Below are 17009 nucleotides of genomic sequence, written 5' to 3' on the forward strand. Positions count from 1 at the left end.
CTGGCACATACAAGCATTCTGATGTTATTATTGCTATCTTTTTTTCCAGCTCTTTACAATATTGGAGACATGGTACATGCTGCCCGGGGCAAGTGGGGAATTAAAGCAAATTGCCCTTGTATTAGTCGGCAAAACAAATCTGTGTTGAGACCTGCTGTCACCAATGGGATGTCACAGGTAGAAGTGGTGTGTGGGGGTATAGCTGTGAGTGAAGCTCAAGTTGTTGGTACAAGGAAATGTCCCAGGCACTGTAGCCTTTTTAGGCTACAAGTCGATTCTGACTCAAAGCGACCCTATAGGGCAGAGTAGAACTGCCCCATAGGGTTTCCAAGGTTGTAATATTTACGGAAGCAGACTGCGACATCTTTCTCCTGAGAAGTGGCTGGTGGGTTTGAACTGCTGATCTTTTGGTTAGCAGCCGAGCTTTTTAACCACTACACCACTAGGGCTCCTTAGCCTTTCTAAAGAGGGCCTCAAAAGAGTTACTCAAGGGACTTTAATTCCCCTGACTGGCACAGGCTTATCTTCATTCATCAATAAATCATTTCAAGTTTAGTTGATAAATAACACCAAGAGATTCTTTGTATCTTGTCAAGATTTGTACCTCAGGGTGAAGAGTATAGAAAAGGTTACTGGGAACCCTGTCAGTCTTCTCAGTCTTACCTGTGTGTTTAGTCCCTATTACTGTGGTCATTGTACACAAAGAGGACAGAAATAGGGAGATTGGTCCACCAAGTTGAGCCTTCTTTCTACTCTGAAAGCAATCCCCTGCCTCCAGAGAGAGCCAGTGGTTTTCTCATTGCTTTGTCAGAGGCAGAGGTCAATCCAGTTTGATGAGGACTATTTTAAACACAGGCTATTTAAAAAAAAAAACCGCTTACATTTGGAGACCCTTCTAGGAACACTTCTAACACATGGTCAGTCTGGACCATGGATATAGCCCAGGGATCTGAAGATATATTTTCAGTAGAGTTGACATACTAGAGCTAGGCATTTGGAAAATTCAGTAATAAAATAATAAGCGTTTATTGAGCATTTATGTGTGCCAGACACTATGCTAAGCCCTTTACAAATGCAATCTCATTTAATCCTCAGAACAACCTATGAGGTCATCTTAATGCCAATTTTCCATTATGGAAATTGAGTCTCAGGCATGCTAAACAAAAGCACTATTTTAGACTATAAAGTTCAAGTCTTACTCGCTACTTTTTCCACAAACCTAGCATAGTTTCTGGCATGTTGTAGAACTCAATAAATATATGTGGAATGAAAGAACGACTGAATGAAATAGGAGTGTATGGGACAGTTTTACATTGTTCTTCCCAGAGGTATTTAGTGTCAGCAGCCATTACTATTTGGATTTTATTTTTTCTATCCAAGGACAGCACTCTAACCATGTTGGCCTTCTGTTTTAGCTTCCTAGCATAAACCCTAGTGCCTCTTCTGGAAATGAAACCACCTTCTCAGGGGGAGGAGGAACAGCAGCAGTGGCAACTTTGGAGTCTGACCATGTTCCCAAAGCCGACAGCACTGACATCAGACCTGAAGAACCTTTGAAAGCAGACAGTTCAGCATCTAGTAGCAATAGTGAGCCAAAAGCCATCAGGCCCCCTTGCCCTGACACAGCCCCACCCTCTTCTGCCCTCCACTGGTTGGCAGATTTAGCGACTCAGAAGGCTAAAGAAGAAACAAAAGGTGAGATAAACACAAGCCTCTGCCCGGCCTGTGGGTCATTCTGGGGCTCTTCAAACTCACACATTACCATCCACATTTATGAAACATGCCACTTGCTTTCTCTGGCTGATCATAAAAAATGAAGGAATCTCTTTCAACTTCTTTCTAGAAGTGGAGCTTTTTTTAAAAAAAGACACATTCCTGGGCCCTACCCTAGACCTCCTTAGATTTGATACAGGGCTTATAACAAGCTTCCCAGATAATTGTGTTACGCAACCAGCATTGAGAGTTAGACTTAGAGGACTCACCTGGGGAATCTGTTAATATGCAGATTCTTATGCCCCACTCAGAACTATTAAATCAAGAATCTCCATTTTTGACAAGCACTACAGGTGATTCACTACAAGGATTCTGGAGACCCACTTGAAGAAATACTGACTTAGAAGTGAGAGAGATGAAAGATGGATGGGAATATAAAGAAGCTTGAAATCAAGGTCTGTAATAGAAAGGAAGTAGGAAAGCCTCTCTTTGGCCATGAGACCTCCCAGATTCATAGCTGGTCAGGCTCGACCCAGCCAAACAGTATAGTTTGGGGGCAGGAAGGACAAGAGAGTCTTTCCTCCTTCCCACTTGACTGATTTTTAGGAGTCAGTTGCCTGCTGGGTATTCTTTGTTGTGCTTAATGCTCTTCCTGGTTATGTTCTTACAGAAGCAGGGTCCCTGAGGTCGGTGCTCAGTAAAGAGTCTCATTCACCCTTTGGGCTGGATTCGTTCAACTCCACTGCAAAGGTCTCTCCGTTGACTCCAAAGCTTTTTAACAGTCTATTACTGGGTCCCACTGCCTCCAACAACAAAACCGAAGGCTCTAGCCTTCGAGACCTCCTTCACTCCGGGCCCGGAAAGCTTCCTCAAACCCCCTTGGACACAGGCATACCCTTCCCCCCGGTCTTCTCTACATCTTCAGCAGTAAGTGTCCTTTCTACAACTCCAGCATGTGCTGCTTTTCCATGAAAGAACTATCAGAGATCTGATCACCGAGTTAGAGGGTACGTGGGGGGTCTGCATTGTCTGTCCAGTTGACAGGATCTCTCTTTACATTAAGTTTTAGGAATGCTTGCGATCCTTTTAAGGTAGTTAAACTTTTTGTTACATGTTAGGAAGTCAGTAGGAGTTGAGACATTGAAATTTTTCAATCATCTGCGAATAGTTGTTATGTTTATCACTTTTTTCCTTGACAATAGCAGACAGTACTTTAATTTTTTTTTTTTTTTAACCTAAGCAGTGCATTTTTATTGTATTTTCTTGGATATCTAATATACATCTTAAACCTAACATATCTAAGACCAGACAACTGATCTTCTGCCCATAAGCCTGCTCTTCTTTAGTTTCCCTCTCTTGATCAGTGGCATCTCCATCATTCCAGTTGCTTCTGCCAGTAGTTTTGGAGACATTTGGGATTCCCCTCCCTCACATTTTACATCTAATCTGTCAGAAAATTCTTTCAGTTTGATTTTCAGAATGTATTCAGAATCTACCCATTTCTCATCCGCTCCACTACTTCCCGTCTGGTTTGAGCCAGCATCTTCTCTTGCCTGAATTTTTGCAGTAACCTCGTTAAGGTCCTTGTTTCTGCCCTTTCCTCTATATAGTCTGTCCTCAACACAGCAGGTAGAGTGCTGCTGTGCCTCTTCTGGAAATAAAATCATTTTCTCAGGTGGAAGAGGAACTGTAGCAGTAACAACCCCAGAGCCCAACTATGTTCCCAAAGCTGACAGTACTGACGACAGATCACTGACAGATCCTGTCACCTTTGCCTAAAATCTTCCAAGGGCTTCCTGTCTTTCTCATAATATAAGCAGTCACAAGGCCCTAACCCTGTCTGATCTTCTTTGCCTCCTCACTCTGACCTCAACTAACACTTACCTCTTGTTCACTCTGCTCCAGCCACGCAGGCCTCCTTACTGTTCCTTGAATGAGGCCATGCATGCTCCCTATTCAGGGCCTTTGCATTTGTCATTTTCTCCACCTAGAATTCTTTTTTTCCATATGGCTTCCTTCATCATCAGCTTCCTCTCCTGAGTAATGTCACCTGCTGAAATGTCACCTCCTGAGTAAGTCTTGTTAGATCACCCATTTTAAAAGCCCGTTCCACTCCCATTCTCCACATGTATTTGTCTTTAATTTTTTTTCATAGCACTTATTACTATATGTTTTATTTACTTATTGTATCTTTCTCCTTGCCTTAAAGGCAGAGATTTTTTTTTATTGTTTTGTTCACTGCTATATCCGTAGCGCCACAGTATTTGATACATAGTAGATGTTTAGTAAACATTGAATGAATTCACAAGGCACAAAATTTAAAAGATACAAAAAGGTTTATAGTGAAAAATCTCCTTCCTGCTCCTGTCTCCCAGCTACCCGTTTCCTTTCTGGAGGTCACCAGTGGTTATTGAGTGTCCTTTCAGAGATATCATGTATAAATGTATTTTTTCCCCTCTTTTTACAAAATGTTCTATACCTTTTCTGTTTTTCAGCATATATGTCTAAGAAATCATTTCATATAATTATATAAACATCTTTCTCATTCTGTTCTATGATTAAGGGCCAAAATTTAATGAACTGTGTGTTGTTGAGCCCTATACAATTTGGGTTATTTATTTCTCTTTTGGACAAATGACTTTTTAAAAAAAGCAATTATTTTGAGCTCTATTTTGTTTGGACTTGCTCCTGCTCCCAGTTTTTTTTTTTTTTTAGTTTTCCCAGGTTGTTATATGATTATAGGGACCTTATAGTGATTAGTGATACTTCAGGCATAGGATTTTCATGTTTACAGACACTCCCCACCTCCTTTGGTTTTGTGACTTTAGATATGTCACTTTCATCTCTGGCCTGAGCTTTCTTATCACCTGGAGCAGATGAGAGATTCTCGGTAGCATAGTAGCAAGGGAAAAACTGGGGGATGGAACATTGCTTTCAAAATATACACTTCCTCCTGTATACTCTAGTACTCCCCTTTATTGGGGTATACAGCCTGGTAGAAAACCACTGTCACTTCAGTGACATAATTAAAATATTGTATCCCTTGGGCATACAAACTAAATTTGGTCTTTAACTCAGTTATAGCACTGTGTGATCCTGAAATCTACTTGTATATGGTTTATATAGGTCTCAAATCTGTTGAGGCAGAGGGGATCTTCCTATACTTGTCTTTTATATATGTAAGGCAAAAGATGAAAGATAGGGAATTTGAGATAATGCCTTAAGAGCACCCCCTCCAATTAGAAAGGACATTTAAATTACTTAGGGAATTTAATCAGATAGATCAGAACTCCTTCTTCTGAATGGCAGCTGTTAGGGTTTTTGTTTTTGTTTTAAATGCACTTCTCATGGTGCCTCTGTCAAGCTAACTTGATGGATTTGTGTCTGGCAGGGGGTGAAGAGCAAGGCCAGCCTACCCAACTTCCTTGACCACATCATTGCCTCAGTGGTAGAAAATAAGAAAACCTCAGATGCTGCAAAACGGGGCTGTAACTTGACTGATACCCAGAAGGAAGTGAAGGAGATGGTGATGGGGTTAAATGTACTAGACCCCCATACTTCTCACTCCTGGCTCTGTGATGGGAGGCTTCTATGTCTCCACGACCCTAGCAACAAAAACAATTGGAAGATCTTCCGGGAGTGTTGGAAGCAAGGCCAGGTAAGAAAGAAAAAGTAGTTCCCAGGGCCAGCTATCTGCCTGTGTTCCGGCTGGCCACAGCTACCAGGATAGTTCCTGCTGTCTCTAGGAGATTTTTTGCCAGAAAGATTTAGACATAGTAACTAATTTCTTGTAGACAGCCTTGCTGCTTAGACTTGTCTTAGATTTTTAAAAACCAAAAAGATTCTTAAAACTACGTTGTGGATCCTTTTATTTGTAAACTGTGTAGCTTTTTGTTCTTAAACCCATAATCTGTTGCGGTTGAGTGGATTTCAACTCATAGCAACCCTGTAGGACAGAGTAGGACTGCCCTTTAGAGTTTCCAAAAAGCAGCTGGTGGATTCGAACTGCCAGCCTTTTGGTTAGCAGCCAAGCTCTTAACCACTACACCACCTTGTTCCTAAAAGGGCAGTTGAAATTTCTGTTAGTTGGTGATCTAGCATTGATGACACTTTGCAGGAAAATCCTTAAGTGTGATATGGGGGTGGAGCAAGGGTGGGTAGAGATGTGCGGTACTTTTCTAGGTAAATGTTTCAAAGCCACACAAGTTTGTGTGATAACATTCCCTGATTTTTATATTTTAGGAGGTGCTTGAGAAGGAGGGAGGTTATAGAATTGTCTGGATGGTTTTCCATTTTCAGTGTGAGGAAGTGTTCTTAAAGTTGCATTTGTCAGCTTTTTTGTCCTCTCACCTCAAGATAGTGGTAGATACCAGGGCAGCAGAAGTGATTTATGTGGCATGCTCTTCAGGGTGAGAATCAAGAATAATAGTAGGGTAGAAATGGTTTCTGCTTGCTTTAGCTGACCTGTCGAAATTCAGAGATTATAAAACTGTGAAGGAACAATAGATCAGTGTGGAGGAGAAGAAGAGACTTCCCTAGGAACCCTGCCTATTCTGTCCCTTAAGCCTAGAGCTAAAAGCACTTTCTAAATGGCTCTGTTTGGAATACTTTTGTTTCCACAGCCCGTGCTCGTTTCAGGGGTACATAAAAAGCTCAAGTCTGAACTCTGGAAGCCAGAAGCCTTTAGCCAGGAATTTGGAGACCAGGATGTAGACTTGGTGAACTGCAGGAATTGTGCTATAATTTCTGATGTGAAAGTTCGGGATTTCTGGGATGGTTTTGAGATCATATGCAGTAAGTAGCTTTGATACCTGGTTCAATAATAGCACACTGGGGAGTAAGCATCTATACACCCAGCCCTGCCCCTGGAAAAGACGTTACAAATTATATCCTTTTTGTGAGAAGACCATTCTTTCTTGGGGCCAAAAACAGCCTGCATAGCAATAACATCGCTCACAGAGTATGGCTGGGGTATATGGAGCACTTTGATTCTGAGGAGGGGGTGTGGAATCCCTGTGAGATGGAAAAGCACAGCAAGAAGCGAAAAGCCCACCTGATGCATTATGGGGGTTTTACAAGTCTGAAAATAAGAGGCTAGTCTCCTAAAACTTGTAGTCACTGGAAAAGCTGGTAGCAGCCCCACCCAGCAGATGTTTGTGGCAGTGCTTTCTCTCTTCCAGAGCGACTAAGATCAGAAGATGGGCAGCCAATGGTGCTCAAACTCAAGGACTGGCCTCCTGGGGAAGATTTTCGAGACATGATGCCAACAAGGTTAGTGATCTAAAGTGGTGCCATCTTCAGAGACTTGAGCCTTGTTAAAGTCATCATGGGGTAATCACAGAAAAGTAAACTTTTGCCTCTTAAATTTTTTCTTCTGTAAGAAGCTAAGTCATCTTTCCTGCCTTTTTGTAGGTTTGAAGATCTGATGGAGAACCTTCCTCTGCCAGAATATACCAAACGAGACGGCAGGCTCAATCTGGCCTCTAGGCTGCCCAGCTACTTTGTCAGGCCTGATCTGGGCCCCAAGATGTACAATGCCTATGGTAGGAGGGAGAGGCCAGAATTGCCTGTTTTGGGCACTATTCTTATTTTGGAGCCCTGGTGGCACAGTGGTTAAGAACTCGGCTGCTAACCAAAAGGTCGGCAGTTCGAATCCACCAGCCTCTCCTTGGAAACCCTATGGGGCAGTTTTACTGTGTCCTCTAGGGTTGCTATGAGTCAGAATCAACTTGACGGCAATGAGTTGTTTATTTTTTACTTTCATTTCACCTACAGAGTGAGATCAGTTGTCAGAGTCATGTATAGAGATGATTGAAAGCAGATGATAGGTGCTGGCAAAGTTAAAAGTATCCAGAATAATTTTGAATATGCTTGCTTTTATTATGTTGATTTATGGAAATTGATTTATGTAACGTTCCTGTGGGCCTAGTCCATAAGCTTGTATGTTTCTAGTAGTTAGAACGTTTCCTCTCAAAAATTCTAGCCAAGGAGACATAATATTCGGTTTTAAGAGACTTTGTAAAATAACAGTGAAGAAGTCTGGGTACCATGTTACCCCATCAGCTCTTTGTGAAGTCCTAGTAATGTACTAAATCACTGTGCAAGTCCAGCTTTATTTGAATGGCAGTAATGCCCGTAGGTGTTTTGCTTTTGAAGGAGAGAGAGCTTTTAGACTTGAAGTGGGTTCTGTGACCAAAGCTAACTGATGGTGTTAACCTAGCTATTCATTCTTAAAGCAGTAGAAAAGAGATGAGAAGAGTCATTGCCAGATACACAGATATATTTCATTCTCCCAGTGTTACTCGTTTAAGACCATGTTTGGGCATGTTTTCAGCTGTAGGGTCTATATGGATTCTTCAGAATAGCACTGCTTCACCTTGCGTGTCTTCCTTTTATCTTTTAGGTTTGATAACTGCAGAAGATAGAAGAGTTGGCACAACCAATCTTCACTTAGATGTGTCTGATGCAGTTAATGTGATGGTGTATGTTGGAATCCCCATCGGGGAGGGTGCTCATGATGAAGGTATGATTTCTAGAACCCACTGCTTCAAGATGGTGAAGCATGGCCTTGGGGTAGAATTGGGTATCTTCCTCCTCAGGCAGTGCCAGCGGCTTTTTCTTAAGTCCCTACAAGCCTAATGTATAGTTGGTGCCACTATACAAAGAAGCTTTAGCAGAGAAGGGTGCTAAACTGGTATCTTTGTCCAGAGTCATTATCTTGTGGGAATGCTGCCCTTTTCCCCTCAGTGTGTAGCATCAAAAAGAGGCACGAAGGAGAGAGAGCAAACCAGCCTGCTCGGCTCATCAGCTGGATTAGCTCTGGCTGTCAGTGGGGTCACAGGTGAAAAAGCCAGGTCACCCACACAGAAGTGAATCATAAAAGTGATATTTTACTGCATTTGTACTCCCTAGCATCTCAGCGTTAAACTTAGTAAGTGCTCATCATGGAATTTTTTTTTAATGTAAAAAATTTTAAAGAAGAAAATAATTCAATGTCTCAGGGTCCAGGAATAATCGATGTTATTATCTTGGTATATTTCCTGCAATACATTTGCGTTTGATGCTGCACTCCTGTAGATCCTTCCATTATGTTGTCTTAGGGGATTGTAATAGACCAGCATTAGCAACATACCCTTGTAACATTCCAGAGAAGCTTTATGCTTTGTGGACTTGAACCCACAGAATCCTAGTTTGAAGAGGCCTCAAGAAAGTATATAGAACCTGTTTACTTGGAGCAGGAAATAATCTGCTATTGTGGTTGTACGGTTGGAGCAAGAAGTATGCTTAAAGGAAAAATGTGGAAGCTCTGTTAAGTAACAAAGGTTTAGTGTCACTCTCCCCGTGTGTATGAGTTTTGATCCTTTGATTCTACCTTATTTGTCTTCAGAGAGTTGGAGAGTAGTGGAGACTAATCTTATTTGAAAGTGGACATTTTGCTTCACTCCCACCCACCCACTGCCGTCGAGTCAATTCCAACTCATAGCGACCCTATAGGACAGAGTAGAACTGCCCCACAGAGTTTCCAAGGAGCACCTGGTGGATTCAAACTGCCGACCTTTTGGTTAGCACCCGTAGCACTTCACCACTAGAGATGCTGAAATGGCTGGTTACATTGAAAAGTGTCCTGTTGCTCTTTTCAGAAGTACTCAAGACTATTGACGAGGGTGATGCTGATGAGGTGACAAAGCAAAGGATTCATGATGGAAAGGAGAAGCCAGGTGCTTTGTGGCACATCTATGCAGCCAAGGATGCAGAAAAGATTCGGGAGCTGCTCCGAAAGGTGTGACTCTGGTTGGGCTGTGCTCCCAGCTCACAGACTGAGGATCTGGGTTCTGAGATGGCTTGTCCAGGGTTTCTCATGTGGAGTCCCTTGGCATGGTAGCTCTTGTCAAAATGCTCTAAAGGTCTGACTCTACACATAGAGGATGTTGAATAGAATCAAGGAGAAGTTTTGGCCCACTAGGGACATTGCTGCAGCAAGTTGGATTTATGCTGTTTATAATTTTTATGTATTTATTTTGCCCTGTTTGGATTTTGGTCATGGTTTTAGGTTGGAGAAGAACAAGGCCAAGAAAATCCCCCTGATCATGACCCAATTCATGACCAAAGTTGGTACCTGGACCAGACCCTCCGTAAGCGACTGTACGAGGAGTATGGCGTGCAAGGCTGGGCCATCGTGCAGTTCCTGGGTGATGCCGTCTTCATACCTGCTGGAGCTCCGCACCAGGTGAATGCCAACGTAGGAATTGGGCTTGACAGCTCCATGGGCTTCTTTATTTCTTCTTTTTTTGCTAATCTGGCAAGAGGTATAAATACCTAGATTAAGCTCCTTGCTCTTTCACTGTAAATTTTTTTTTTTGCTTTTTAATTTTCTTCTTTGCAATGTTAAATGCTTCATTATAAAAATTTTAAAGCAAAAGTCCCAGCTCAGCTACCCTGGCCACACGCCTTTCCCATCTCCTTATACTGCCCTCCCAATCTAGTTTCCTTCCCAGAGGTAGCCAGCCTACTGTTAACTCTGGTGTGTATTTTTCCAGACTCCTGTTCTGTGCATGTACTAATATTTTTATTTATACATTTACACTTATAATTTTTCTGCATTTGTTATTTTTATAAAAGTGGAATAACAGTATTCTATAATTTATTTTTTAAACTATGTCATGGACATTTTCCATGTGTTATTGAATCTCTAATGCCTGATGTTTTCTCTCTGCTCTCCCTCCTCCCCAACTTGCCCCCAGGTTCACAATCTATACAGTTGCATAAAAGTAGCAGAAGACTTTGTCTCTCCCGAACACGTAAAGCACTGTTTCCGCCTGACCCAGGAATTCAGGCATCTCTCTAACACGCATACAAACCATGAGGATAAACTGCAGGTAAATAATTCCTCCTTCGCCGCCACGCTGTCCGCTCATCTCATACTCCGTGCACAGAGGGTGCATTCTCCATCCTTAGGGTGCTCTCTGGGAGCTCTGACAGTGAAGGAGAAATAACTAAGGGAGACCATGTCTGGGACATGAGTGGAGTCCTCCTTTCAAGAGCATTTAGTCTCTTCTCTTCAATTTGTCTTTAGAGAATACTCACCTTTTAACCTGATTGTTTCCAGTGTGCCAGTTCTCTGTTTCTTTGCCCTTGAGAGGCACGGTGTTTTCAGCATTAGTAACTGATAAAAACTGACTTTCCCAGTCAGGTGGGAAAAGCACTGTGGTAGTGTGTTCTGAGCATGTTTCTGAGAAAGGGTATTGTCGCAAAGTAGATTTCTCTTCATACTCATTTCGTTAGAGCCCTGCTAGGGACTGTAATCCCTTCCCTAGGGATTTAATTCATAGGGGCAAGGACTGGTTTCCCCTCGTAGATCCAAGCTGGATAATCAGATTATGGTTCTTTCCTCTGCTCCTGAAATGAACTGGAACTTCAAGGGCAGAATTTCACTGTTAATACAGTTGGGTGCTTTAGTGGCATAAAAAGAACAAAGAATCAAGAAGCAAGATTCCCCAGGCAGAAATTCAGCAATCTGAATCACCACTCCCCCAGCCTTTCACTTGTGGCCTTCTTTCCTACTTCATGCCGGTGGCTCAAGCGTATATTCTTTGGTCAGCGATGGATCAGGTCGGAGGAGGTTTTTCTTGGTTGCTGGTAGAGTCAGTCACCTTCAACCCTGAGTCTGATCTGTTTTGCTATTCATTTTTCAAAAGTATGGAACAGTTTGACCATAAGGTTATAATATAAAGCATCATAACATTGACATTATAGATAGAATACTTCAGGTCTGTACTTGTAACATGTCACTTTACCCATAAGATCTTTCCTGAGCACCCACCTCATTTAGAATAACAACATCAACTCCTGCTCCAGCACACATAATCCCCTTACATTGCTTTATTTTTTTCTGTAGTATTTTTCAGTATCTGACATACTATATACATTTACCTGTTTGTTTCTACCCTTGTTAAAATGTAAGCTATGTAAGGGATTTTACTGTTTCTTCACTACTTTTCCCTTGCATAATGTCTGACACATAGTAGGTATTCAGTAAATATTTGTTGACTTAATACCAAAAAATTAATAGAGAATAGCATGAGGGAAACTTGGGTGCCCATCACTCTGTTTGAGAAATAAAACAGAATAAATGCAGCTGAAGCCCCAGTGCACCTTTCCCCATTTCATTTCCCTACTTTCCCTCCCCCAAAATAGCCACTATCTTAATGTTGGCCTTTTTTAAAAACTGCTTTAGCCTGTTCATTTTATTTGAGTAACTTTTATGATATCTTCCTACTTCACAAGTAATACATGTTCCTTTTAGAAAATTTAGAATATATATATGTGCACACACACACACAAAATTCCATAATCATACCTGCCACTATTACTTCAGCGCACTCTTTTTAACTGTAGAACCTCAAGGAAGGTTCTTGACCAAGGTACCTTAGTTGCCTCAGTGTCTCATCTGTGAAATAGGAATAATAATAGAATTTGCCTTGTAAGATTATGGTGAGGATTAAATGAGAGCCCATGCGAAGAGCATAACAACAGGGTCCAGCACATAGTAAGCACACAGATAATGGTGATTAGGTATATAGCCTTTCAAGTGATTCCACCTGATTACAGACCTCTTCTGATTATAGACCTTGTGTCCTATGTAACTTATAAATCATTCTTGTTGGAGAGTTTCCTCATTAACAAGTGGGTTTATAGCCAATGTAGAACATATATTTGCATTTACAGAATACAGCATGGGGCAGCCATGAACTGACTCTGCTGATTGCTCTCTCTAGGTGAAGAACATCATTTACCATGCAGTGAAAGATGCTGTTGGCACCCTCAAGGCTCATGAATCCAAACTGGCAAGGTCTTAGGCGTGGTAAAATTCCAAATTCTCCTGTGAAGCAGGTCTTTCACTCACAACACATACAGGGAACGGCAGGATTCTCTGCTGGAGCAGAGGCCTTTCACTCGGAGCCAGTGTGGTCAGTATTACAAACTCTCCAGCCACTCTTTTCTACGCTGCCTCAACACTGAAGGTTGACACAGGAAAGTCGCACTGTTCACACACGCAGTTTTCAGACTCCAAGCCTAGGGTGCCACAACCCCATCTCATGGGCTTTTGGGAATCCGAATTGCCCAAATACCGCTGGGCTTTCCTGCACATTCTCGTGATTTCAGATTTGTGGAAACCAGGAATGTGGGCACATCTTTCTTTTCTTTTTCTCTCGTGCCTAGTTAGGTGGGAATGTGTTTGGAGGTAGGGGGCTTACATAACTGGTACAAGTATGGAGTAATTGCTTAAACATGCCTGGTGGAAGCCTGACAGTGTCTCTGCACGTGACCTCTGACGCGGCCCATTCCAGGACACGGGGTGAAGCCATTCCCCACACTCTCCCGTGAACACTGGAGTCTTGTAGGATCCAGGGAGAACCCACTGCTTTTCCCAGAAGGCTCCAGGATTAGGAAACGTGTGTATTTAGTGAAAAATAGGTTTGTAGTGAAATAGTTACTATTTCATGAAAGTAGATATTTTTAGACTTTTTGAAAAACCACAGTTGTTTTCCTGGCTTGAGGAAAGGCACATTACATTTAGTCTTCCTTTCGATAAAACTCTTTGAGGAACTATAACTATGATTTTTTAGAAATCAGCTGCCCATTATAGCACAAAATCAGCCAAAGCAGAATTTAAAAGAATTGGCATTTTAGGATTCTTTTAGTTTCTCCCCCTCCCATCTCAGTTCTGTCTTGAGGGAATAGTCATCGGAGAAAGAACTTTGTCATGTCTGAGGTGTGTTGTGTTCCGTGCGTACACACACTGGTGACTCCAGGAACCATTTTCACCTATTACCAGCGTTCCCTTGGGACTCATCGTAAGTTTCCAAATGGGAAGGAAAGTTTGATTTTCAACATGAGTTTTTTGTTTTGGGTTTTTTTTTTTTTGTCCAGAAATATTTTTTAACAAAACTTTCCAGCTCAGTGGAGTTTTATTAAGAATTATTTGAAAATGATGGAATTCATTGGCCCATAGGTACATTGGGAAATGTATCTATCTTCTCTCCAGCTGTACTGTAGTGTCCTGCAGGCTTGTTTATATGTTCACAGTTACTTTTTTTTTTTTTTTAATAAAAGTCATTTACTGTAGAATACTTTTAATTTCACTTTCTGTATTTTAATTTTGTTGAAGGGCTGATTGGGATTTCCATGTTCTTATTAAAAATCTAACAAATCTTTTTGGAGTGGACTAAATTCTTCCCGTGCCAACCCTTCCAAAATCAGGACCAGGTTGAGGACAGTGTTGAGGTGGGATGGCTCATTACATTGCTGCACCCAATTATTGCTCTTTGCTCCCTAAACTTAGAACCAATTGGGAGAAAGGGACGTGCTAGGGCGAGATGAGTGCGGTTGTGGGTTTTGGGGTGAGAGGAAGGGGCCACAAGAGTTAGAAGGTAGGAGGACGAAAGAGTTTACCCATAGTTTATGCTCTGTGAATGGAATGGGAAAGGTGGGGTCCTACCTTCCTGAGGCAGAGTCTGGGAGAAAGGGGGAAGGCCATAGTGTGTGGCCTGATCAGGGTTTTGGGCAGTCAGTTGTGGGATTCCTCAAAGCAGAAGGCCTGACTGACCACATATGAAACATGTAGCCCTGGATCTGCCTTAGTGTCAGGAGAATACCCAAATGGGATTTAATTTTATTTATCAAGCAGCAAAGTGGCTTGAGGAGTGAGGACAGACTACATTCCAAATAGAGAGGGCCCTTTGGAAAGGAAGGTGTACAGAATAGTGAGAGTTGTTAGAGGCTGCCTCCCTGGAGCCTGTTGGAAAAACATCTTCCAAACGTTTGAGCCTGAAAATATAATTATCAGGGTGGAAATAGACCATTGTGTGGTTCAAGGATACTGGGTTTGAATAGGACAGTAACTCTTTGAAATACAGCACTGTGAGCATGTCCTTTCAGCCTGGATGGGCACGGGTTGATGATGTGGTCACTAGAAGGATTACAATTCAACATAAAGGGTAGAGGAATGCAGAAGCTTTGAAATGGAACAGAAAAGGAGAGCAATGGCATACAAAAGAGGGGGAGGGTGGAGCTTGGTTGCTTTGGTGAAAATCAGGAGATGAGCTAGCCTACATTCTCAATATAAATGTTTTAGAATTAGGGCGTCCACTGCAGCCAGTGCTTGCTGATGGGGGTGAAACTGGAGACCCTGGGTCCATAACCTACCAGGGGTTGATTGGTTGGTTTGTTTTTTTTATTCCCTTTGTTTGAAGAGGTCACCTCCTCCTGTGCCCCTTTGGGAGCCCCTGGGTCTGTTCCCCTGCAAAGGTTAGGAAGCAGAAGGGGAGGAGTGGACAGTGCAGCTGTACCCTTGACTGCAGGAGCTTTGGGATAGGTGTCTACAGGGGGAGGGGGGGTTTGCTAGTCAACAGTTGGGGGAAATAGCCTGTTTAAAGTTAATTTCCTGGCTTCATATCTTAACAACATGACTTAGTGGTTTTGTAACCCTGGGCAAATTATTGAACCTCCCTAGGCTTCCCATTTCCTTATGTTAGAAATGAGGATAATTATAACCTCTGCCTTATAGGGTGGTCATAAGGACTCACTGAGATGATGGATGTGACACTCTAGCACAGGGCCTGGCACACAGTAAGCACTCAATAAATTACAGCTATTGTTTCTCCTGGGCTGTTTAAGCCTTTCTGCCTGGTGTGGGCAGGGCAGCGGATGGACTGGGGCTGATGGAACCGTGAAGGTGTCCGTGGACCTCAGCCCAGGACGTGGAACCCAAGAAAGAACAGGCGATTGGAGGAAGGCAGGGCACAGAGGGTCAGAGGCGCATGCCCGGCGACAGCAGGTGCAGGGGGCGCACCGCTGCCGCCTACGCCGCCGCGGCCTCCCCTTTAAGAGCCGCCACCGCCCACGGCCCGCCGCTGCGGCAGGCACCTCCCCTTTAACGGCGGCGACTCCGCGCTCCGCTGCCCCCGCGGCGGCTGCTACTGCTGCTGTTACTGCGGCTCCTGCTGCCGCCGCCCGGCCTCGGGCAGCTGCATCCTCGGCCGGGCCGGGTCCCCGCCCCGCGCCCCGCCCGGCCCTGCCATGGTGTCCTGGATCATCTCCCGCCTGGTGGTGTGAGTGCGGCGGCGGCGGCGGCGGGGCGCGGCCCGTTAGGGGGAGGCGTGGGGGGCTCCGGGTGATGGGGGTTAGGGATGGGGGGGAGGGTATTAAAGCCTGGGCTGGAACTCTCCCGCGGCTTCATACAGCAGAGCCACCTAAAGGCGCGTTGTCCCTATTAGTGCTCCCCAGGGTCATAGAGGTGTGGGACCCAGGACGGGAGGAGGGAACATGGGGGAGGATGACAGGCCTGACTTCCCAGGGACGTCACCCACCCCTTGAATTTTTAATTTCCCCATTGACCACCCTGCACCGTCCCCCATTATCAGGGTTGAGCCACAAGGCTTGATTTATAAGGAGTGCCGGGCAGCCCCCTCCCCCACGTAGCAGGTCTGGCTCGAGGAGCTCCCCAGACCTGGGCCCTCCTCTCCCTGAGGGAAGAGGAGCAATTGAAAAGAGTGGGGAGCAGGGCAGAGCCTCATCACTCCCATGGACCCATTCCACAGCTTAGAGCCGTAGCCAGCTCCCTTGGCCTTCCCAAAGGGCCCAGACCCTGCTCCTGGTGTTGTCAAGGGACTGGGGGTGAGGGCACATGCCCTGAAGGCCTACGACCCCCCAGGGAGGACATCTCCAAGCAAAGATGCTTGGAGGACAAAGTGTGGGAGGTGACTGGAAGAGGATGTATGTGCTCAGCCTGGGACTGTGAAAGCCACTGGGGGAAGAACATTAGGCGGCCTTCATTCTAGGCTGCCAGCCAGAGCGTGGAACTATGCCCCTGTCACCTCCCCCGGCTGCAGGAGAAACCATTCCCCATGACCCCAGACTTTTAGTGGCGGATTCTGCCCCCTTACCCAATCTGCACAAACCCATTTGGAAGTATCCTGCCTTGATCAGGCAGGTCTGTGTGGGAACAGGCCACCCACACATTGTCAAGGCGTGGATCTGACAAGGACTCCCCACAGCCTCAGAGCAAACCCCTGCCCTAGCTCAGGACCCTGCCCCTCAGCCCCCAGCTTGGGGAAATGACTCCCCAGCAACTCCTCCCCGCTGCGTTTTCCTCCATTTGGTGCTGTCACATGCCTCTGTCCTGGCTTCCTCTGGACACCCTGGGGTCCCTACCTTCCTCTCCCCACAAACCTCCCTAGAGGGAAGCCAGGGCCCTCGTTCCTCCATGCAGCCTTCGGGGTGGCTGCTTCTCTTCT

At 44.3% G+C, this 17009-nt stretch overlaps 1 protein-coding gene across 3 annotated transcripts in view; it reads left to right on the forward strand.

Annotated features, from left to right (window-relative positions):
• KDM3B (lysine demethylase 3B) overlaps nt 1-13925 on the forward strand; it is a 77812-nt gene extending 63887 nt beyond the window's left edge. For all 3 annotated transcript variants that reach the window (XM_003404522.3, XM_023549407.2, XM_010590970.3), the window contains 12 exons: nt 50-177; nt 1416-1695; nt 2384-2640; nt 5105-5371; nt 6336-6507; nt 6894-6984; nt 7126-7256; nt 8117-8236; nt 9354-9493; nt 9764-9940; nt 10455-10589; nt 12489-13925. In XM_003404522.3, coding sequence (XP_003404570.1) covers nt 50-177; nt 1416-1695; nt 2384-2640; nt 5105-5371; nt 6336-6507; nt 6894-6984; nt 7126-7256; nt 8117-8236; nt 9354-9493; nt 9764-9940; nt 10455-10589; nt 12489-12569 — 1979 coding nt within the window. In that variant the 3' untranslated portion in view covers nt 12570-13925. The remainder of the gene's footprint in view (nt 1-49; nt 178-1415; nt 1696-2383; nt 2641-5104; nt 5372-6335; nt 6508-6893; nt 6985-7125; nt 7257-8116; nt 8237-9353; nt 9494-9763; nt 9941-10454; nt 10590-12488) is intronic.
• Nucleotides 13926-17009: the final 3084 nt, after the last annotated feature.

The sequence above is a fragment of the Loxodonta africana genome, chromosome 2 (assembly GCF_030014295.1).
Source record: "Loxodonta africana isolate mLoxAfr1 chromosome 2, mLoxAfr1.hap2, whole genome shotgun sequence".
Lineage (NCBI taxonomy): Eukaryota > Metazoa > Chordata > Mammalia > Proboscidea > Elephantidae > Loxodonta > Loxodonta africana.